This window comes from Lepidochelys olivacea, assembly GCF_965140295.1.
Source record: "Lepidochelys olivacea isolate rLepOli2 genome assembly, chromosome: 12".
Taxonomy (NCBI): domain Eukaryota; kingdom Metazoa; phylum Chordata; order Testudines; family Cheloniidae; genus Lepidochelys; species Lepidochelys olivacea.
Window position 1 is genome coordinate 6,185,196 of NC_140422.1, and position 24,709 is coordinate 6,209,904.

General features: G+C 48.2%; 1 protein-coding gene across 2 annotated transcripts in view; it reads right to left on the reverse strand.

Moving 5' to 3' along the window:
- Positions 1-18,427, reverse strand: part of SPMIP8 (sperm microtubule inner protein 8) — a 29,967-nt gene extending 11,540 nt beyond the window's left edge. The window contains exons 1-3 of one of the 2 annotated variants that reach the window (XM_084644760.1): positions 18,305-18,427; positions 10,184-10,408; positions 4,792-4,853 (exon numbers count right to left, since the gene is read on the reverse strand). In XM_084644760.1, coding sequence (XP_084500886.1) covers positions 4,792-4,853; positions 10,184-10,408; positions 18,305-18,317 — 300 coding nt within the window. In that variant the 5' untranslated portion in view covers positions 18,318-18,427. Of the gene's footprint in view, positions 1-4,791; positions 4,854-10,183; positions 10,409-12,090; positions 12,170-18,304 lie in introns of those variants that run through there. The other variant, XM_084644759.1, reaches the window with a different exon arrangement.
- Between the last annotated feature and the right edge of the window lie 6,282 nt (positions 18,428-24,709).

Below are 24,709 nucleotides of genomic sequence, written 5' to 3' on the forward strand. Positions count from 1 at the left end.
GGGCCTGGCTCCAGATTCTTGGCTAGTTGGCTTATTTTTATGCAGCAAATATGTGTAAATCAGAATGCTATAGACTTGGCAAAGTCTTGTGAACCTTATCTGATTAATGGAGGAAGAACAATCTTGCACTTAAGGGCCTAGATCCTTAAAGGATTTCAATGGGAGTTGGGCAGCTAAACACCTTTGAGGGTCTGGGCCAAGGGAGAGTACAGGGAGCCAGCAGACCTGCTAGTCCTCCTGTTCTTTTTGCTGATACAGACTAACACGGCTGCTACTCTGAGATCTGCTAGTGACTCCCTGCTGACTCCCTATAGCTATGTCTCATTAACCTCTGTGTGCTTCAGTCCCACGATCTGTGATATGGAGTTGCTAATAGATACTTACCTTGTAGGGTTTATGCAGATCAACTCATCAGTGCCTGCAATGTAATTTGGGAGCCTGGGATAGAAAGTGCTACAGAACTGTCAAGTAACATCAATCTCCATAATAACTCTGTGATACAGAGAAAGTATTATCCCCATTTTACAAATAGGAACAATTGAGGAACTGAAGTGATGTGACATGCTTAAAGCCAGACAGTGTCAAAGCCAGGATTAGACATCAGGGGTTCCTGGCTCCTATGCTCGGCCCACTCCATCACACATGGCCTTTATACAGGGAAAATGCTTGTATTTGCATTGGTTACTAAAAGTACACAAGATAGTGCCTTTGAATAGGCCAACAAATATGCAAAGAGAAGCCCCTTTGTCCCAACAACTGTCAGCTGGGGTATTGCAAAGCGTATGTTGGTCTAATAACTGGCATCCTATCACCCGCCCTGAAAATGATCCCACTGCTTAGGCTAAGCTGGGGTTTGAGCATCTGAAATGTGGGCCTGCATTCTCTGTGAATTCACTCACTGCAAACAGCTTTTTATGGTGCAATCCAGGATCCTTACCTTCTTCTACTGCAAAACCACCATCGCTTACCTCTCTAAAGTTTTTTATGAATAGCTGCTCTCTGGGCTTACATTGGCTTCTAAAATCCTCAGATAACAGTACCTGTAGAAACTGTCCTGCTGCCTTAATCTCCAGGCCCCACAGTTATGGCACATGGTAACAAAAAACACAGAGGCAACGGAATTAACTAGTCAGAGCGTGAGCTGATGAAAGTGATTGCAAGCTACTCGCTCCTGTTCTGAAACAGGAAAGACGGATGTTTAACAGAAGTTTAACAGAGCTTGGAGTAAAAGCCAGATGGATCCAACTTTGACAGGAAGTGGGGCATAGGGAAATCCTGCTTAGAGGATGAGCTTAGAAAGGAGTTCCTCTTTATCTCTGTTTGCTCCTTGCAGGTAACTAACTTCTGAGAAAGCTAAGCCTTGGGAGAGCGCCATGGAGCAAAACTGAGCTCAAACTGCCCCCCCCCAGTGCCCGAAGAGAGAACAAGATCCACACACCCCACATTCAGGAGAAATCTGGGCCAAATATATCAAAGAAACAAGTGTATTTACAATTACACCTTTTCGTCTCCTGCCACTTCCAATCCCCCTGTTCCTTCTCCCCCTCCTCTCCCTTATCAACACAGTTCTTCCCCAAAGCCTTTCAGCAATGAGTCATGCCCCTCCTGGCAGCTGATGTCCTTATCACAAAGGGATATTTACCACCAGTTGTCCAAGAATGTGTCTACATTAGAGCCCTGAATCTCATTTATGCTAAGATGGTGTAAAGGGTTTTAAAGCAAGCAGAAAAACCCTTTAAGCTGCTGGAGAGCTAAAAGTGGCCTTAGTACAAATGAGAATTAGGGCTTAGATATTTTTTCCCCCTTAAAAATCCCAACTTCTGCCACCAGCAGTTCATCCTAGTGGAGGATATCTACTGTTTGGGGGGTTTGTGTGTGAGATTTTTTTGGTTGAAATCTCTGATTACACACATTTAACAGACCAGGTATGTCTGTCAAATGTTACTATTCAAAAAAAAATTGAACAGATGTGCTGTTTTTTGGGGCAAGTGAGCGTACTCTGAGTATTGAATAAATGGTAACAAAATATCTGAGCATCTTCTATCTTGCTGGGTATGTGTCACAGGACATGCTGCTGGGTGGCGCCTCCTGGCGATGCTGGGGATTAGCTCCACCTGGTTCAGCACCCCCTTTCTCTTCCTCTACCTTTGCAGCTCTTCTTTTGCTCACAGAGTTGCAACGTGGCTTCGTGACTCAGCTCTCCAGCCAGCTCACACTGTGATCCCCCTTCCAGGGGAGTCTTTCAAAGTGTCTCTCCCCAAGCAGCATCAGGCAGCCTCACACCCGCTGCGTCACTCCCACATTCTTCCTATTCACTGCCCCAAGCATGGCCATTCTGCAGTGGAGGTCGGGGAACCCAGGCCCACCCTCTACTCAGAGTTCCAGTCCAGAGCCCTACAGCGAGTAATTAAGGGCTATGGCTATACCTACCGTAGTGCTCTCTTCCCTGGACTTTGTCCTACTATGCTTCCCCAAGCTTTTCATTCTCCAGTGAAGTCTTCCTAGTCAGACCCCCTCTCTTAAGGCTGCTAGGTAACCTCTTTCTCAGGTGTGCCCCCCTCTGGGGGACAGACTTCAGGCCTCTTCTTTGCAGCCTTCACTGTTACCAGACTCTTGGCTTTACAGAAGCCTTGATTGTCCCCTCACAGGTGAGCTTCCTGCTAATTAGCACTCTCCACACAGCCTAAATCTCCCCCCTTTGCAGCTTAATTGGCTGATTAGACCCACCTGGCCTAATTCAGCTCTCTCAGGGCCAGTGTGGGCAGCTGTGAACAGGTTCAGGTCCATGGTCCACCACCCAGTGACTGCTGTAGGAGGGGTAGGGGAACTCAGGCCTTCCTGCTCGACTGGGTTCCAACTCAGAGCCCATCCAGCATCTTCCACCCTGGGGCACCTCAAGTCAGCCTCCTTGGGTCACTTCCTATCCCCCCCTTTCCTACAGCAAGAAGGACAGGGGTACTTGTGGCACCTTAGAGACTAACATATTTATTTGAGCTTAAGCTTTCGTGAGCTACAGCTCACTTCATCGGATGCGTGCAGTGGAAAATAGAGTGGGGAGATTTTATATCAGAGAACATTAAACAATGGGTGTTACCATACCCACTGTAACCAGAGTGATCAGGTAAGGTGAGCTATTACCAGTAGGAGAGAAAAAAAACAAACACAAAAACAAACTCCAAACCTTTTGTAGTGATAATCAAGGTGGGCCATTTCCAGTAGTTGACAAGAACGTGTGAGGAACAGTAGGGGGGGGGGGGGGAAATAAGGCTTGAATAAAGACTGGGAATAGATGGGTCATTACAGAAACATGGGGAAATAGTTTTACTTTGTGTTATGACACATCCACTCCCAGTCTTTATTCAAGCCTCATTTTGGTCCCCCCACACTCTTCCTCACACGTTCTTGTCAACTGCTGGAAATGGCCCACCTTGACTATCACTACAAAAGGTTTGGGGTGTTTTGTTTTTTTCTCTCCTGCTGGTAATAGCTCACCTTACCTGATCACTCTCGTTACAGTGTGTATGGTAACACCCATTGTTTCATGTTCTCTGTGTATATAAATCTCCCCCCTGTATTTTCCACTGAATGTATCCAATGAAGTGAGCTGTAGCTCACGAAAGCTTATGCTCTAATAAATTGTTTAGTCTCTAAGGTGCCCCAAGTCCTCCTGTTCTTTTTGTGGATACAGACTAACCCGGCTGCTTAACCCTGAAACCTTTCCTACAGCATGCTGCTGTTTGTCCCCATAAGAGCTATCTCGTGGGCTGCCTACCCAGCTCTGGCTCTATCCTCCTGCAGCACCCTCAGAGCAACTCCTCCCTACCCCAGCTGAGCCGGCCGCCGGCTCCCTTTTAAGCCCCGCCTCCAATTGGCGCATGCTCTGCAAGGGCACAGGGGTGGGATCTGCTCTTTAACCCTTTGCTGTCCAGTGAGAGGTTTAGATATCCCACCACAGGTGCACACCCCAGCGCAGTATGTAACTGGTGCATTATTTTTCCCGTCATAACCACCTCCCAGATTTTTGTGAACCATTCTTCTTGAGTTGGACTGGTTTTTTTTTTCAGGAGCCTCTGCTGGTGTTTTACCTACCAGTCATCTAACCCTGCCCAGGTCTGGTCCAACATGGTGATTAAGATGCCACAGGATGCAGGTGCCCTGTCTACACACAGGCTCCTGCTGCTGGAACTGTGTTGATGGTAGCAATGGTGGGAGAATTGAATAGTCCAGTGTAGGCAAGGGCAACGGATGTCAGCCATAGTCAGTCCCCTCCCCACATCTTCCTTCAACCAGGGCTGAAAACAAATGGACCAATTGGTTTGACACCCACGCCAGAAGGGATACTCTGCCCTGGTTGGAAGGAGGTGTTTGGCATGTTTCTGTAGCTGGTATTGAAACTGATTTGCCTCTGTCTACTAGCAGCCATGTTCTTTTCAACCCCAGTTGGGGAACAAGCTGGGAACCAGTGGTGGAAACTGATTGCCAAATTCAAGAACATTATCCTAGTGTAGACATGAGCTGGTTTGTCTGTACCTGTTCTGGATTGTAAGTGCCTTGGAACAGGGACTGTAGTTCCTTATTTGTTTGCACAGGGCCAAGCAAACAGCTGATGCTGGCTAATGTCTGAAGGTCCCTCAGTGCTTAAGCAAAGGTGGATCTGGGTGATATTCAGGATTGAGCTTATAGGGAGGGGAAGGCACAAGTGGGTTACATGAAGGCCAGGACCTAGACAGAAAGTCACCAGATGTGTAAGTGTCCCTCATAATGCTGCTTCATTTGGCTGAAGTGACTCACCAGCGATGAGAGGCGCTTGTTGGGGACTCCTCCCAGAGTGAAGGATGCGTTGGCAAAATCCTCTGCAGGAAACAGAAGGGAGAGAAATGAGAACCGCGGCCTTCTTGGTCATTTCCAAAGAGTGGAGAGCAGGTTTGGCCTCGCCCACCTGTTTGGCCCAGGAGTGTGTCCAAGACAAAGCACTGGGCTTTGGAGCCTGTTCGAAAACTGCGTTTGAACTGGCTCCAGACACAGCTTGGCCAGCCAGTGAGGGCAAAAGGCCAAACTATTTTAGAACATATTTTGGAATCTAGGAGTGATCCTATTTCCCAAGGGTGACCCCTGGAGTCCTGCAATGGAACACTCTGAATGGGGCTTTAGAAAATGGCTTTAAAACAGTTTAGCCCCACCTCTGCTGATTAAAACCATGCTGGGGTAGTGTTGTCTAGTGGGTATGACACCAGGCTAGACGTCAGGAGACCTTGGTTCCTGCCTGGCCTGGCCATTGACCTGCTGGGTCATCTTGGGCAAGTCATGTCCCCTTTCCTTGCCTCCGTTTCCCCTCCCATGCTGCATCTGTCTTTGTTTAGGACATACACTCCCTGGTTCAAGGAGCTTATCTCACTATGTGTTTGTACAGCACCTAGCACAATTGGGTCCTGATGTTTACTGGGGCTTCTAGACTCTTCTAAAATACTACAAATAAATAATAGTGTTAAAAACCAGCTTAGCAGGAACTGTGTTGAGACTTCAGCACAGACAGGGCTGCAGAGGCCCTCTGTGTGCTAGACTGCCTCAGAAGCCTGCCATCCGGGTGCTCCCCCAGCGGTGGTAACAAGAGTGGCTATGTTAGCATGGATGGGTGCGATGAAGTCGAAGTTCTGTCGGCAATGATTCTGAATTGGGGCTGATGTGATGAAGTTGGATCAGGAAGTTGCAGTCAACGAAAGCCTCTAGTGTGGATCCACCCAGAGTTAGCAGAGTTGTGGCGTGTCTCTGCCAAGCCAGGGGCCCTGGTGAGTGATCAGCAGCACTGGACAGGGTGGTGGAAGTACAACAATTTGGGACAATGGGTTTGTTCTAGACATCATCGGGGGGGGGGGTACTTGAGAGAAGTGGGAAATTACCAAAAAGCAGAACAAAAGCGGCAGGTGACCCCAGCAGGAGCCTATAAAGGGACTCGCTGGGGAAAACTGAACTGGGGGGAGAGAGTCATTTTGTACCAGATTAAGATGAAGGAGGCTGTTGCAAGGGGCAGGGCAGGCAAGGGGGCGGAGGACTGACCCTGCCTCGTGGAGCATGGATGATCCGCCAAAGGGAGGGTAAGCGGGGAGGGACACACTGCCTTTAGGATGTTTGATCGCTTTGTGCGGTCTCCTGTGCTTTATTTGGTACAGAAAGGAGTTCGACTGGACCGTGTATGCATATTGACTGCTTAGCAACTACTGTGTGTCCCAGAGAGAGTTAGACTGTAAGCAGAAGCCTCACTAATTGCCCCTTTGGGGTGGAGTTCTGGAAGAGGGGTGCATTTAAGGACAGGGAGTCCAAAGGGTCAGCGCTGTTCCCTGGGGGGCGTGGACGGCAGGTCCCAGCACTCGGAGGGGGCTGCCTGATAGAACATTTGTGCCCTAAGCGTGTGCATAGTGACTCCTGGATTGGGGCAGTGGCTCGACTTTGTTGGTCTACAGGGGCTTGACGCCACCAGGGGATCCAGAGCATAGACGGTTGGATCCCTCTCACAACAGTCCTAGTGAGAGGCCAAGTGGGAGGCTCACTAGGATCTGTGGCAACGGGGCGCAGGCAGCTGCCTGAGGTCTCAGCTCTGTGTCACTAGGCCTCAGGATTAGAGAGCATGACACCCTTCCCCAGGATACACAGGCAGCCCCCGCCCTTTGGTACCACAAATGGAAGTGCACCCCAAAACGGCTGGTGTAGAGAGGAAGGCTTGGCCCCCTGAAATCGCACTGTGCACCCTCTTCTTAGCCGCATTCTCGGCTCACATCTGCAACCACTAGGAGGCAGTACGACTGTCCTCACCTGACTGTGAGGATCACTTGACAGTGACCTAGGATGATGTCATCTGTGACAAGATGAGCCTTTCTTGTTCCAAACATATTGCCACTATTCAAGAAGGACAGTGCATTTCAGATGGCGTGTCAGGCCTGGCCTGCACATAAAGTAGTGGATTCTCCAGCTCTTGCTGTCTTCAAATCCAGACTGGACGCCTTTCTGGGAGCTGCTGTAGTCCAAAACGAGTCACTGAGCTCAACATGGGGGGGGTCACTGGATGAGATTTAATGGCCTGTGACCTACAGATCAGACTCGATGGTCCCTTCTGGCCCTAAACTCTATGAATCTGTGAGAATCTCACTGGGGCCGTGTGACGGGGTGTTCCAGGTGTTTGCTACCAGCCAGCTTGGGGCACCCCCCATGCAGAGAAGAGCCACAAGTTCAGACCTCCAGTGCTTGCCTGGAGTGGCCTCCCATGATCAGCCCTGCAGGAGGCGTGGACCAATCAGGACCCAGCAGGCCAGATAAAAAGTCTGTCACTCGTCAGGGTGAAGCCAGTGCAGGGAAAGGAAGCTCTCCGTCCTGGCCCTAACCCGTAGAGCATGGTCAGGGCCTAACCTTGACGACACTGGCCTCGGGGCTCTGTGCAGGACGAGTGTGCATGGTATGGACTTTAACGCCCTGGCGGCTAGTTTGAATGCAGCGTTAATTTGTTTTCTGTAAATTAAAACCTGAGGTGAGCTTGTCCTGTGGGCAGGGATGGTCTTTTTTGGGGGTAAATTGGTACAACTTCCTCAAGCGGACAAGGCCTGGCAGGCACAATGCTACACCAACAGAGCTAGCTGTAACTTGATATGTGTGTCCACACAGAGGTTTGCGCCTGTTAAATGATGGGCTTGTGTACATGGGGAAAGTCACTAGTACAACTATGCCAAGTATAATTATATCACTATAGTTAGAGGAGTATTACTCCCTGTGGGGACACTCTTCGGGATGTCTTTGAAGCACTTGGCTCTTCACTGGGTGTTGCCCCCTCTCACACAAAACCCGCTCACTCAATTCTAGTGCCTCTTTCCACCCAGGCTAGCTGCCTCAGCCTGGACTACACCTTAAAACCTGGGTGCCACTTTCATGTGGTCTGGTAAGGCCCACTTTGCAGCGAGGATGCAGGCTAAACCCCTCGGGTGCCGAGCATTGTCCATTGCCTTCCCACAAGCCCCTCCTGTGCCCAGTAAGACAAACAAGTTGTCTGGCTGGGATGATTTAGTTGGGGTTGGCCCTGCTTTGAGCAGGGGGTTGGACTAGATGACCTCCTGAGGTCCCTTCCAACCCTGATATTCTATGATTCTAAGTTCATCCACAAATTCACTGGGAAAGACTCACAGAGCAGTTCAAATTTATTTGAGCATAAGCTTTCGTGAGCTACAGCTCACTTCATCAATGAAGTGAGCTGTAGCTCACGAAAGCTTATGCTCAAATAAATGCTCAAAGGTGTCACAAGCCCTCCTTTTCTTTTTGCGGATACAGACTAATACGGCTGCTACTCTGAGAGCAGTTCAGTGCTCTGCAGCACAAAGACCCATGGGATGTGCCTTGAGGAGTCTTTGACACACACAGGTGAGTTCAGCCCCAGTGAGGACGCAGTAAGGCTTTGTAACGTGACTGTTTGCACCCAGACTAGGCTAAGCCAGGTGCTGATTATCTGAGTGAAGCCGCACCCTTATTCCAGAAGGTGTCTTTTTCCAGTTTCGCTTAACCCCTTTATAGAGCTTTGTATAATTATGCTGGTAAATTTCCCCATGTAGACAAGCCCTAAATCAGTTATTAAACTGATTTCGGTTCAGCTGATTCAAATCAACTTCTGTGTATAGACAAGGTAAAGGAAATATGCTACCCCACTCATTCAGGCAGGAAAACAAAGGCACTGTCTAAGAGGTGGTGATACTCTTTGATATGCTAACTACACCGCAGCTGCTAACTGGGGAGGAACTGCTCTCAGTTTAGGGGAGCAGGGATCACAAACTTAATGAGCAATGTCTCCGTGCTAATTGAGCAGGGAGGCTTGGCTGGAAGTTTGACATTGCAACCAGGGATTTTGACACCCTAAAACAAAGGAGCTGGAATCTATAAATAGAGAGGGGACAAGCCTTAGCCCTGGGGAGACATGCATTGGAACTGACTGAATCCAGCCTGCTGCTGGCAAGAACAATCTAGGCCGTTGCCGAGATGAAAGGAACTGATCAATAGACACTAGCTATGGGATTTGGCCTGGCTAGGTAGACTTTATGAAGTCTAGACAGTCATGTCTTATTCTGCTTAACTTTTACTTGTTTTGATTCCCCCCCTGTCATTTTTCTAAGACAAACACATCTGGTTTTATCATAGCTAATCTGAACCGCAGATAGTGAATGGGGGCTGTTCCTGTGGGACGGAAATCCACGTCTGTCCTGCGAGGCGTGGGCATGGGGTCTCATCTTCCAAAAAGAACTGAAAAGCTGCTGGCTTTGGGTTCAGGGATAAGCCTAAAGACACCGAGGTGAGCCCAGCTCTGCAAACCTCAGGTGAGCCCATAGAATTGTAGGACTGGAAGGGACCTCGAGAGGTCATCTAGTCCAGTCCCCTGCCCTCATGGCAGGCCTAAGTATTATCTAGATTCAGATAATCTTTCTATAGAGCCAGGGCAAAGATTACAGTAGAACCCCTGGGCTATGCCGTGCTTGCTAGCGCATGCATACAAGTGAGAAGTTACCCTGGGATGGGAGGGCTGTATTGTTGAAACCAGCCTGATCTTAATTTGAAGACAGGTTGGTAGAATGGTCTGTCTGGGGACCAGTAGCATGCTTCATAGAAGCATCAGTAAAGTAGTCAAGGGCAGGCTGTGTATTTAGCTGAGTCCCTTGGGTTATGCCGGACTCACCTAGTGCCCAGATGCTGCATGACATTACCGAAGAAAGTCACATTCGTGCCTCGCTGCAGTGTCCATGTGACCTAGGCTACGAGAGTGCTCTGGGTTACCAGTGGCTGCAGGTAGACGGAGACCTTGCGGCCTGCCTTTCTGACGTGTGGAGCATCCACAGCTCCCGGTAACTTCCCTAGGAGTCGTAGGGCTCAGCACCTTTGAAAGCCAGGCTGCTGTTTTATAGGATAATGTCAGCGCTTGAGAAAGGGTGGTGTTACCTGCCTGCAGGCCACAGTGCTGCCTAGCCCCTTATATATAGCGCATCTCTGCCCAGGATCTCAAAGTGCTTTACAAAGGGGGTAAAGATCATTTTCTCCATTTTACAGATGGTCCAACTGAAGCACTACCAATAAAACCCATTCTCCTGAGGCGCCATCCAGCGCACTATCCACAGGCCCACACTGCCTCCCCAGAGAGTATATCAAAGCCCAGTGCTGGCATTACCTTTGGTGCAGGCCGTGATTGTCCTGGAATGTTCATCTGGGAGTTTGTTCCCTGCTGAGTCCATGTCCATTCGCCGTAAGGTTGGCAGGTCTGGGTGGAAAAGCCTGTCCTTTACTCCAGCCAGCATGACTTTCCTAGGGTCCAGGGGCAGGAGCACAGCTGGGGCCGTGTAGACACGATGGCCATCTTCAGGCCATGGTACCAAATCAATTACTTGGGCCATTGCTGTAAACGGCCAACGAGAGAGCAAAATGAAAGAGACACGTGCAAAACCATGGCACTTACTTGCTAACGGCTATACATCTATCCTGACCGACAGACTGTGTGTCCTGATAACGTGATGTGTACAGGATGTCCAGTTTATCCCCTAGAGGTGAGGCATGGTTTGTTTCCCTGTTTTGTTGCCGGTATGATAGCAAAGGGAACAATACACAAACCTATCAAATGGAGATGGCCCAATGAATGTTTGCTGGGTTTTCCATGCAATACTTCAAAACACAAATGGTCTTGGGTGGGCTGCAGGCATACCAGGCAGGTGATTAAATAGGGCCTGTTAGAACGTTCCACGCTCTGAGCTCAGATACCCCTTTGCAGTCCTGATGAAGGCACAGGGCCGGGTGTACATGCAGTCTCAGGACAGCAGTGACCTTAGTCACTCAGGATCAAATTCTCAGAAGCAGCTCCTACTTTGAGGTGCTTTTTCGGTGCCCATCTTCAGACACAGACACCTTAACACCTGCCTTGTGCCCATGCTTCCCTCCTGACTACGTCCTCTGTGCCCTATGCCCACTCCTCACTTCATGCCTGCTTATGGTGCCCTGGATGCTGGGATCAGCTTCCTAGCTAATGTGACTCCATAGCTCCAGCTGCACTGTCCAGGAGCCACCCTGGCTTTGTTCTGTTTGTATTGGTCTATACTGGATCCACTCATGACTTTTCAGGGCCTGATCCGATTCCCACTGAAGTCAATTGTAAGATGCTCACTGCAATGGCAGTGGAATCAGAAAAACACTGGAGGGCAGATTTCGGTCTTGTTTGGCACCTGACCTGGTCAGCTGTAAAGAGCCATGGCCCTCATAGCACTTTAGAAATAACAACGTGCTCAGATCTGCGGAGGGTACGTGACTGCAAATGAGGCAAAAAGGGACTGTAGATTACTTCCCCAAGTTTCTGAAGCAGGAGGGGTAGAAGAAGAGACAGAGAACAATGGCAGCTTGGAAGCCTGTTTTCATCTGCAAAGCTGGGGAAGAACTTGGTTAAAGTCAATGGAAAACCTCTTACTCCGAGATCAGTAAAACCAATGGTGAAAATCGCCTAGAAAAACATGGACACCATTAAATGTACTATTTTGGTTCAGGATTCATAGTCTCTCTTGTAAGCTGATCTCACTCTCAAACGACTCAGTCACCCACATACCACACCCACAGAGGTCCACCGGAATCAACACTCTGGTTTGGATCACTCCCAAACTTTGGGAAAGTTCATATCCACCTCCCAGCGGACCCCTAGCTCCAAAACCAGCTGAACTCAAATCCTGGCTTCTAACCCCTCTGAACTTGGAGGAGCGAAGCTCTGACATGTGCATCTTGCTGCATTCAGGAAGCACCTGGCAGGGAGTTCATTGTGAGTTTTCCCTGCACTGCCACATTTGACTCCCAGGAGAAATGCTCCCTGTAGATCTAAAGAGAGAGACATCAGCCCCAGGACGTGCAAGTTTTTCTGGACACCTTAGATTCTTCCCTTGTGAGCAGGGTTGGTCGAAAGACACGACAAAGACAGTGCAAAGGAAAAGCAACCACCCGGGCTTTAGGATCGACTAGAAATGTCTGTACAGAGCCTCGCACATTTTGGGGTGCTGCCATAGCATAAATAGTAAATAATTATAAATATCTAAACCGAAGGGATACCTATTTTCTCAGCTTTCTTCGCGTTGTCTCAGGCCTGAGGTGGACTCCAGTCATTCTGTTTACTGATCCCTTATTCCCCATAGCAACAGGCAGCCAATATCACAAGTAGTTGTTAGGTGATGAGGGCAGGGTTGCTAAGTAACCAGAGCAGTGTCCCTGCAGTTACCTGGTAACCGGTGACCCCCATGCAGCCTGGCTGAAAGGAAAGTTCCAAGCCCGGCAAGCCTCCAGCCAGCTGCTGTAGCTTCCTGATAAAGAGCTGGTTTGTTTGCAGAGGGAGAAAAGTCACAGGGCTGGGTAGCTGCAACCTATTAGAAAGCATCCCTAGTGGAGAGCGCTGACTGGGGAAAGAGCATCGCCCCACAGCCAAAGCTATCCCCAAGCACAGAGGTCCCATAGGACACCACAGATCCACCCATAGTGGTGCCAGGTGTAATAACCCATGTTCAGTGCAGGAAGCTAAAAGGGAATTATGCTCCTTAGAAGACAGAGGACACCGCACCTGATGTGTCACTCCGGGGACAGGAAAATACTCGGGCTGTCAATTAATTGCAGTTAACTCACGCGAGTCACTCCAAAAAATTAATTGTGATTAATCTCACTGTTAAACAATCGAATACCAATTGAAATTTATTAAATCGTTTTGGCTGTTTTTCTACATTTTCAACTATATTGATTTCTGTTATAACACAGAATACAAAGTGCACAGAGCTCACTTTATATTATCAATTTTTATTACAAATATTTGCACTGTAAAAATAATAAACAAAAGAAACAGTATTTTTCAATTCACCTCATACAAGTACTGTATGCAATCTCTTTATCCTGAAAGTGTAATTTACAAATGCAGGGTTTTTTTTTGTTACATAACTGCTCTCAAAAACAAAACAATGTAAAACTTTACAGCCTACAAGTCCACTCAGTCCTACATCTTGTTCAGCCAATCGCTCAGACAAACAAGTTTGTTTACATTTACAAGAGATAATGCTGCTCTCTTCTTATTTACAGTGTCACCTGAAAGTGAGAATAGGCCTTTGCCTGGCACTTTTGTAGCCGGCATTGCTAGGTATTTATGTGCCAGATATGCTAAACATTTGTATGCCCTTCATGCTTCAGCCACCATTCCAGAGGACATGCTTGCATACTGATGATGCTCATTAAAAAATAATGCATTACTTAAATTTGTGACTGAACTCCTTGGGGGAGAATTGTATGTCTCCTGCTCTGTTTTATCCGCATTCTGCATATATTTCATGTTATAGCAGTCTCAGATGATGGCCCAGCACACGTTTGTTTTAAGAACACTTTCAGTGCAGATCAGACAAAACGCAAAGAAGGTACCAATTTGAAATTTCTAAAAATAGCTACAGCACTCAACCCAAGGTTTATGAATCTGAAGTGCCTTCCAAAATCTGAGAGGGATGAGGCGTGGAGCGTGCTTTTAGAAATCTTAGAAGAGCAACACTCAGATGCGGAAACTATAGAACCCAAACTACCAAGAAAGAAAATCAACCTTCTGCTGGTGGCATCTGACTCAGATGATAAAAATGAACATGCATCGGTCTGCTCTGCTTTGGATCGTTATCGAGCAGAACCCGTCATCGGCATGGATGCACGTCCTCTGCAATGGTGGTTGAGGCATGAAGGGACATATGAATCTTTAGCCCATCTGGCACGTAATATCTTGCGATGTTGGCTACAACAGCGCCATGCAAACGCCTGTTCTCACTTTCAGATGACATTGTAAACAAGAAGCGGGCAGCATTATCTCCTGCAAATTGTACCCAAATTTGGTGGTCTGAGCTATTGGCTGAAGCAGGACTGAGTGGACTTGTAGGCTCTAAAGTTTTACATTGTTTTATTTTTCAATGCAGTAATTTTTTGTACATCATTCTACATTTGTAAGTTCAACTTTCATGATAAAGAGATCGCACTACAGTACTTGTATGAGGTGAATTGAAAAATACCATTTCTTTTGTTTTTTACAGTGCAAATATTTGTAATAAAAATAAATATAAAGTGAGCACTTTGTATTCTGTGTTGTAATTGAAATCGATATATTTGAAAATGTAGAAAACACCCAAAATATTTAAATAAATGGTATTCCATGATTGTTTAACAACGCGATTAATCACACAATTAATCGAGATTAATTTTTTTAATCACTTGACAACCCTAGAAAGTACGTCAGTGTGCCAGATCCCGAGATGACGTAAGTTGGTGCCACCCCACTGAATTGAAGGAACTGACACCCCTACCTTCTATGATGAGACAACTGGCTCTGTGGATGAGGGGAAAGCAGTGGATGTGTTGTTCCTTGACTTTAGCAAAGCTTTTGACATGGTCTCCCACAGTATTCTTGCCAGCAAGTTAAAGTAGTATGGGCTGGATGAATGGACTATAAGGTGGATAGAAAGTTGGCTAGATTGTTGGGCTCAACGGGTAGTGATCAATGGCTCCATGTCTAGTTGGCAGCCGGTATCAAGTGGAGTGCCCCAAGGGTCGGTCCTGGGGCTGGTTTTGTTCAATATCTTCCTAAATGATCTGGAGGATGGTGTGGATTGCACCCTCAGCAAGTTTGCAGATGATACTAAACTGGGAGGAGAGGTAGATACGCTGGAGGGTAGAGATAGGATACAGAGGGCCCTAGAGAAATTAGAGGATTGGGCCAAAAGAAATCTGATGAGGTTCAACAAGGACAAGTGCAGAGTCCTGCACTTAGGATGGAAGAATCCCATGCACCGCTACAGACTAGGGACCGAATGGCTCGGCAGCAGTTCTGCAGAAAAGGACCTAGGGGTGACAGTGGACGAGAAGCTGGATATGAGTCAACAGTGTGCCCTTGTTGCCAAGAAGGCCAAAGGCATTTTGGGATGTATAAGGAGGGGCATTGCCAGCAGATCGAGGGACGTGATCGTTCCCTTCTATTGGACATTGGTGAGGCCTCATCTGGAGTACTGTGTCCAGTTTTGGGCCCCACACTACAAGAAGGATGTGGAAAAATTGGAAAGCGTCCAGCAGAGGGCAACAAAAATGATTAGGGGACTGGAACACATGACTTATGAGGAGAGGCTGAGGGAACTGGGGATGTTTAGTCTGTGGAAGAGAAGAATGAGGGGGGATTTGATAGCTGCTTTCAACTACCTGAAAGGGGATTCCAAAGAGGATGGATCTAGACTGTTCTCAATGGTAGCAGATGACAGGACAAGGAGTAATGGTCTCAAGTTGCAGTGGGGGAGGTTTAGGTTGGATATTAGGAAAAACTTTTTCACTAGGATGGTGGTGAAACACTGGAATGCGTTCCCTAGGGAGGTGGTGGAATCTCCTTCCTTAGAAGTTTTTAAGGTCAGGCTTGACAAAGCCCTGGCTGGGATGATTTGGTTGGGGATTGGTCCTGCTTTGAGCAGGGGGTTGGACTAGATGACCTCCTGAGGTCCCTTCCAACCCTGATATTCTAGGATTCTATGAAGGTAAATGCTCACTTTTAGGAGTAGCTAATTTTGAAAGGGGCCTCTGTGCGCTCAGCTAGGTGGGTGTCTAAAGGGCATCCGTTGTGCTCAGAACAGCCAGGCCCGCAGTGCGAACGGCACCCAGCCACGCAGCAGAAGGCCATGGCCAGCACTTTCAAACTCTTGAGCCTGAAGTTAGCCCCTCACATCCAAACTCAGGCACCCAAAGCTGATCAGCTTTGTGCAGCTCCATGTGAGGCATTTCCCCTGATGAAAATCGGTCACTAACTCCGTCCCCTCAAGGGGTGGGTGCAGGTGGGAGGGGAGTGTGTGTGGGGAGAACCAGGGATAAACAAGGAGTCTGTAGGTGTCTGGGGGAGGGAGCAGATTTTGGGAAGGGACACCCTGGAGCCTAGGGAGCAGCTGTACACAGGATACAATAGGGAAGCTCTCCCCCAACTTTCTCACCTACCCCAGCCACCCCTCTGCTCTAGGATCCTCCATCTGAACAATGCTCCAATGGTCCCGACCCTTGTGGCATTGCATTCCAACCTCTGCCCACCCTGTTCCCAGTGGGCACCGAGGGGGCTCTGGTGCCTCCTTCTCACTCCATGCTGGCTGCTAGCTGGCAAGGGGAGCAGAGAGAGGGGAAGAGCTGGGTCAGCCTGGTTGCCTTCTGCCCTAGTGCCAGAGAAGAAAATGGCAGATGATATTCAATGCTGATAAATGCAAAGTAGCACACATTGCAAAACATAAACCCAACTCTACATACAAAATGATCCGTTACCACTCAAGAAAGAGATCTTGGAGTCATCGTGGATAGTTCTCTGAAAACATCCACTCAATGTGCAGCTGCAGTCAAAAAACTAACAGAATCAGGAACCATTAGGAAAGGGATAGATGATAAGACTAAAAATATCGTAATGCCGCTATATAAATCCATGGTACGCCCACACCTTGAATACTGGGTGCAAGTTTGGTCGCCCCGTCTCAAAAAAGATAGATTAGAATTGGGAAAGGTCCAGGGAAGGGCGACCAAAATGACTAAGGGGATGGAGCAGCTTCTAGATGAGGAGAGATTAATAAGACTTGGACTGTTCAGTATGGAAATTAGATGACGAAGGGGGGAGATGACAGAGGTCTATAAAATCATGACTGGGGTGGAGACAGTGAACAGGGACGTGTTATTTACCTCTTTGCATAACACAAGAAGCAGGGGTCATGCAATGAAATTAGCAGGCAACAGGTTTAAAACAGACAAACAAACAAAAAAGGACTTCTAAACACAGTGCAACCTGTGGAACTCATTGCCAGGGGATGTTCTGAAGGCCAAAAGTATAACTGGGTTCAAAAAAGAGTTAGCTACGTTCATGGAGGACGGGTCCAGCAATGGCTACTAGCCAAGATGGTCAGGGATGCAAACCCATGATCTGGGTGTCCCTAAACATCTGACTGCTAGAAGCTGGAACTGACAACAGGGGATGGACCACTCAATACTTTCCCTCTTCTGTTCATTCCCTCTGAAGCACCTGGCCACTGTCAGAGACAGGATGCTGGGCTAGATGGACCATTGCTCTGACCCAGCATAGCCAATCTTATGTTCATGGCAGCCTCTGATGAGAAGGGAGTGTAATTGCAGCTTTGTTGGGTGCTTGAGGTTCCAGCAGTGTGGTGGGACATGTTTGCAGGGGTTGGAGAAGGGTGTGTCAAAGACACATTGGCAGGTCCAGCCTCCTAAGGAAAAGTGATCTGAGGCTACACTTGCATGTTATACCGCAATAAAGCCTCCCAGAGCGCTCTACCTTACTCCCCGTCCACACTGGCAAGGCACGTAGAGCGCTCGGACTCCCTGGCTGGAGCGCTCCTGGTACTCCACCTCCCCAAGGGGATTAACAGCTGTGGTGCATTGGCGGAGACGCTCCAGCGTAAACAGGGAGTAACGTTATTACGCACGGATTGGCCTCCGGAAACTCCCCATAAGCCTTTCAGCTGAAGCGTCCTCTCTTGTTTGGTTGTGAACTCCAGATGCCGCAGTGCTGTTTCAAAGCTCTGTTTCGGGGGGCTGCTTATCAAAAAAACAAACACAGCTTGTCAAGGTTCCTTCCCCACTCTGACCTCTAGGGTACAGATGTGGGGACCTGCATGAAAAACCCCCTAAACTTATTTTTACCAGCTTAGGTTAAAACTTCCCCAAGGTACAAACTATTTCACCTTTTGCCCTTGGACTTTATTCCTGCCACCACCAAGCATCTAACAAAAATATAACAGGGAAAGAGCCCGCTTGAAAACGTCTTTCCCCCCAAAATCCTCCCAAACCCTACGCCCCCTTTCCTGGGGAAGGCTTGATAAAATCCTCACCAATTTGCATAGGTGAATACAGACCCAAACCCTTGGATCTTAAGAACAATGAAAAAGCAATCAGGTTCTTAAAAGAAGAATTTTAACTGAAGAAAAAGTAAAAGAATCACCTCTGTAAAATCAGGAGGGTGAATACCTTACAGGGTAATCAGATTCAAAACATAGAGAATCCCTCTCGACAAAACCTTAAGTTACAAAAAGACACAAAAACAGGAATATACATTCCCTCCAGCACAGCTTATTTTACCAGCCATTAAACAAAAGAAAATCTAATGCATTTTCTAGCTAGATTAATTACTAACTTAACAGGAGTTGGAAGGCTTGCGTTTCTGATCTGTTCCCGGCAAAAGCAACACACAGACAGACAGAACCCTTTGTTTCTCCCCCCCCTCCAGCTTTGAAAGTACCTTGTCTCCTCATTAGTCACTGTGGTCAGGTACCAGCGAGGTTATCCTAGCTTCTTAACCCTTTACAGGTGAAAGGGCTTTTCCTCTGGCCAGGAGGGATTTTAAAGGTGTTTACCCTTCCCTTTATATTTACGACACAGCTACTGTTGGCTTTGAATGAGTGAGAGGCAGGCGGGGGGCTCCGTTGGAGTGCCGACAGCTAATGTTTGCTTGAAGAGAGAGGCGGCGTGGGGAGGAGCAGGGTTGGGGTCCATTTCGGCGAGCGGCTGCTTATCTCGTCTATGAGGAAAAAAAGAAACACCTGCCGTTTGCTTTCAGTGAGTGAGAGAGAGACGGGAAGGGGGGGGGTCCTGTATTTACAAGACAGTGGGCTGACACACTCTCAGCCCCCCAAAACCCACCTCTCTCCCCCCACGCTCCCTGTCACACTCCACCCCACCCCCCATATGAAAAGCACGCTGCAGCCACTTGAATGCTGGGATAGCTGCTCACAATGCACCGCTCCCAATGCTGCTGCCAATGTGGCCACCACAGTGCGCTGGCAGCTGGCAGTGTGGACAGACTGCAGCGCTTTCCCTACTCAGCTGTACGAAGGCGGGTTTAACTCACAGCACTGTACATCTGTCAGGATAGTCAAGGCCTGACTCTCAGAGGTGCAGACTTAGGCCTGGTTGCCACTTAAAATGCAGGTTGACATAACTACGGTGGGAAGGGGTCTGAAGAATCCACACCCTGAATGCCACACCTATGTCGACCTCGCCCCTGGTGTGGGCGTAGCTGCGTCAATGGAATAATGCTTCTGTCAACCTAGCTATGACCGCTCCGGAGGGTGGTGTTCCTACAGCAAAGGAAAAGCCCCTCCCATCGCTGTGGGCCGTGCTTACGCTCTGGGGCTATGCCAGCGTAGTTATGACGCCATAGCTTAGCTGCAGTGGTCCCTGGAGTACAGACATGGCCTTAGGCTCACTCGCTTAGTTGAAGCTAGACAAATTCAGAGGGGACATAAGGTGTATGGTTTTACAGTGCGGGTAGTGAACTATCGGGACAGCTTCCCAAAGGTTGTGGTGGATTCTCCATAACTGATATGTTTCAAATCAAGATGAGATGTTTTTCTAAAAAAAAAATTGCTCCTGATCACAGAGGAATGATTTTGGGGAAGTTCTCTGGCCTGTGTTATTTAGAAGGCCACACTCAGGGGTTCTCAGACTAGGGGCTGCGACCTCCAGGTTATTACGGAGGGGGTCACAAGCTGTCAGCCCCCATGCATACCAGGGCTCTGGCTATCAGCCAGGCCTGGGGCTGACAGCCCGAGCCAGAGCTGGGCGGCTGGAGAGCAGCGACTGATGGCCAGGTGCCCAGCTCTGAAGGCAGCGCAGCCCCTAGCAGCAGCACAGAAGTAAGGGTGGCATGATATGGGGGGATCATCACTTTTTTTTGGGGGGGGGGGAGCAATGCATGCTGGGGATTATATTATGTACCACTCTATTCCACTTGCCTTTCCAGCACCTCAGCTCTGGAAGCACAGATCAGGGTTCTGTCTTTTTGGAAAGCATTTAACAGAGTTAAGCCTCAGAGCTCTTGTATGCAAGGCCCTGAATGTGGGAGTTAATTACAGCCCCCAGTTCAAACAGAATACCCCACAATTCTTAGTACACAAACATTTAACACATGGAAAAATATTGCAAAGAGCATTTGGAATGCTTATGAAAAGCTCTTAAACAAAAGCTATTAGATAGTAAATCTGCTGGTGTGCCTTATGTGAAATCTTACCACTCTGCTGCTGGGTATATTTCAGTGTCAGATTTTAACATGCCATTTACTTTCAGTACTTTAGCACCCACGTATGAACACATTCCCCTCTCATCTTTCAGTGATGACTTCTCCGTCTCTATACTGTGGCCACAATATGTAGTGTATGCCCCCGGGGTTCTTCTGAGTTTGAGAAGATGCAGTATCGCTGTTCCTGTCCAGACACTCCCAAATCTTGTCAGCAGTCTGAGGCACTTTCCAGCTAGCAGCATGCCAGGCACTGGGTTAATAGGTCATTGGTCTCCTCCACTCCTGGTGAGCTAGGAAACCTGTAGCCTCTATCCAAAGTGGTACAGGATTGGGATTCAGCTCTCACAGCAGAAACAGCTCTTGGTCCTGCATTGATCAGCCACTGAATCCACAGGACTGTCTTTATTGCCTGTACTTATAACTTTTCCCCCACTGAGCGGCTCAGCTGTCTGATTGTTAATATGTGTATGGCCTGCAAGCCTGCTTGCCCTTAATGGAAACTTCCTATACAGCTTCAGAAACAGCTACCAAGGATACCTACTAACTCCCAGACCCTTCTTGTGGGTGATTCTAGGCCTTTCTAGCTCAGCTGCTGAGCAGAGGATTCAAACAAAAGTCCATGTCTCCTCCCCACCTGTTTCTCTGCCTTTCTTTAGACTTTAATGTCAAATATTGCAGCACAAGGCACAGGGGTTACAGCTGCACTGTTGGAAAGTGGCCTGGATTCTATTGCATCATGGGAAAATTTAATCCAAGGTAGGCTGAGCATCCCACTTCCACTGCCTGTTGCATTTACAGCTCCCACAATCCACCTGCCTTTCACTCTGCCAGTCAGTGCTGATACAGGCTTACCCGGAATGCACCCACTCACTTCCCGCTGACAGCAAGAGGAGTGCAGAAAGTGGGCTGTGCTTGGCATGGATTGTCTGTCTGGGCAATCCAGCCATGGACGGGAGGATTCTGCGCCCTCACTCAGTGCCCCCTCCTCTCCAGAAGAAGCACGTTAAAACAGCGAGGGAGGGATTAGGGACACCTGGAAATCCTGTTAGCCTCACAGGGTCAGCAGTAAATGGATCAGCCTGCAGTTGGCATCCTCAGCAAAGGCAGGATTAGCTCAATGACATCCTCTGCTGACCATCAGACTTGCTCCCCCCGCCCCCCATGTGACAGTGGGGATGGAGCCTTGGGAGGAGGGGCAGCCCTCTGTGTTCTTAAATCTTGAGCTAGGGCAGAGCCTAGCATCATCCTACCCTTCGGCTTTCCTGTGCCCCATATATTTACAGTCCCCACACCTTCAGACTCCTGGTTGAGGAGACAGCCTTATAGTCCAGCACCTCCGTGCTGGGATGCAGTCTTGCATCAGTTTCAGGACATACCCCTGTACTACAGTGTTATGATAAACCTGCAGTCGCTATCATTTGGGACAGCTCCGTAGTTTTCTGTACCTGAGTTTTGGGGCAGCCCTAGATCCCTGAATTTTGGAGTCTATTCGGTGCTTTATCATGTTAATGTCTCCAGCTGTGGCAAGTACTAAGAGGAATCTGCAGATTCCCAAGTGCCCAGAGACTGCCATGCCAAGAAGCAGAGATCCATGTCTTGCGGAAAGTGGTGTGAATAGAGATCACACTGTACTCTTGGTCAGCTATGTGGGGCATCATTACACACCCTCTGTGGTCCGGAATAGTCACGCACTTTGGTGTGTCTGAGTTATGGGACAGTCTTGTGCCTCTGGATTGTAATACAACTCTACCCCATTAATCCCCGTTTTCATATGGTGTGCTTTGCTAATCCCCTGCCAGGATTACAGTGACTCAGAGTAACAGTAACAGACTCTCTCACTAGCTGCTACAATAGATTACAAGGTAAACAGAGAAGGAAACAAACTCCTTTCCTTAGATTCATTTCCTCTCAAGCATTTTTGGGGAGAGAATTCCTATGACCCAGGGGAAATCAGGACCTCTGCATTCCTCCAGACTACACCTTGTGGTAAGTCCTGTTACCGGGAGGCTGGAGTGAGCGTGGAAGAAGACGAAATGGACAGAGAGGCTGATGTGTAGTAGAAGTGACAGGACAACAGCTCTGGGGGTTTGTAGCCTGTGGAGCTGGCTGTAAGGCCAAAGTCACAGGCTGAATTCAACCCTCTGGCTTTGGTTTTGATCTTGAAATTCTGTCTTTGAGGTTGTGGGTGAAGGGAAAGCAGGAGGGGGATTGCTGGGGATTTATTTGCGTGGAGAGGGACCAGGCAGTAGGGGTGACGGCCTGTCTGTTTAAATTTCGAAATGTGACCAGCTGAGTGTTTTGGACAGTAGCCCAGGTGAGCAGCCCCATATTGGGAATGATTTAGAGATCCTTTGCGCCTAAATCCGCAGCTGCTGGGATCCTGGTTGGCACTTCGCCGTTGGGTATCAGGAAGAACCAGAGGGGTGAAAGGCAGAAGCCACCTACTGGGCCACTAGGAGAACCCACAAAGGGTGTCAGGGGAACAGGGATATGGAGATGGGGTCTGAGAAGGATGGGGTAGCTGAAACTTCTGTGGCCTCCCAAACTCTCAGAGATTGCATGCCAGCCCGCTCCCTGTTCAATTTAGCTAATGGAGGGGAGGAAGTAGATGGACCCAAACCAACATCTTGAATCCAAACACCCCCAAACTTTGGGAAAGTGTGGATTCTAATTTGAATTTTGCAGCCCTGGCCCTGTCTCTGCTAAGAAAGGAATTGGGTTCTTTCACTAGACTCCGTGAGGAGTATCATAAAAAGGTGAGTAAGGGTGGAGAGTTCAGATCACTAATGAGAGAGAGGAGCAAGCAGTGACTGAAGGCAGAATAACGGCAGGGATGTAGAGGAGGAAGGAGAGCTCTGGTCTGCAGCTAAAGATGTGAGGAAGATGATAGACTGTGCATCATGGCAGTTTTGTACAGGTCCTGGAGGTGTTTGATCTGTAATGAGGCCAAGGTGCAAGGGACAATGGAAGGATACAGGGAGTGGGTGTGGGATAGTGGGGCAGACGTGTAATTAGGTGACTATGAGAACATCCGATGAAGTGAGCTGTAGCCCACGAAAGCTTATGCTCAAATAAATTTGTTAGTCTCTAAGGTGCCACAAGTCCTCCTTTTCTTTCTGCGAATACAGACTAACACGGCTGCTACTCTGGAACCTAACAGCAGGTAGGTGATGCACGTAGCAGAGAGTGAAGCTTGGTCACTTGTGCTTAACCAGTAACTAACTGAGTGACACAAATTCAGTTCCACTCTAGGGAACTTTAAAACTGCTCTTGGATTATTTCAAGTTGCTAATAATTTCTGTGCTTCCTGCCTGTTCCAGGGCCCTGTTGTATTCAAAGGAAGGAAGGCAGTAGGTTAGAAACCAGAGAGAGGGCTAGCAGGTGGCTGGAGTCTGAGCAGGTACAGTGAAAGAGAGGTGCTCATTTGTTGCTGCGATTCTTGTGGAACTCTCCCAATGTCCCTCCACTGGCATTCTCAGCTCAATCAATAGGACCATGTGCAGTGTCCCAAGATGAGCTCACCGGGCGTGAATTGTGTACAAAACCTGGTCAGTGGTATGGAATGGAGATACTCAGCTACTGTGTCTCTGTGTGCGTGGAGAGAGAGGCTAGCAGACACCATGTCTCTTATGTTTAACAATGCATGTGTATGCAACTGAGTGTGCAAAAATGCGTGCATGATTGTGCACCTCATTTGCCCATGCAATTCGTACAATTGCCATGCCAATGGTTACTTGCACGGGCAAATCATCGGCCTTTTGTGATTCCTATTTCTCCTGAAAATCAACTTCTTATGAGACGCCCGAATGTTTAACCCACCGCTGCATTGTACCATTGCCTTCTCAACGCTGCATCCCCATGTTCTAGATAGCAGGGAGTGCTTCTGTATATCCAGACAGCACATAGCACGCTCTGGGGCTTGGCATCAGTGATAATAAATAATAAAAAATAATAATAATAATATATATATGATAAATTGCAAAACAATGATAATTTATCTGCAGTTTATCCTGCACATTTGACTGTCTAACCAGCACTCTGCCCACCAATCTGTCTCTGACGGGTCTAACTCTGACATTCCAAAGAGCAGCTTCAAGGAGCTGCCATATTTTGTTAAAGCGACTTGACAGGGAAATGTTTTCATCTTTCTTCCTGTTGTGCAAATCCTGCCCTACACACAGATCTTCCACCCCCTGAAAAATCAACTGCTCAGCGCAATATTCATTCCTGCACCAGGGATGAGGCAGTTACGTTCTACCATCTCATGACCTTGATGGGAAGAGAGATTTCAAGCTTCCTGTGGGAACCAGTGTTCACTTCTAGCCCTGGAATATTTTATCCACACTCATTTTGGAGGGAGTTGCATAACTTTCTCTTGACTTTGCCACTTGTGAGGGATGTGATGACCCTAAACTCCTGGTGCTAAAACCACTAGGTCACACAACCCTGTTGTGTGTTCTCTCTACTATCCTGCTCACCCAACGGTTTCTCCAGAAGAAACCATCCCATAAAGTGATTGCTGTTCTCCGGGTCTGTCTTTGTCTAAACTCTTTTAGATTCAAAGCTCTTTGGGCAGAGACATGTTCTGTATTTTGTGCAGCACTGAACACATGGCTACCACGTAAC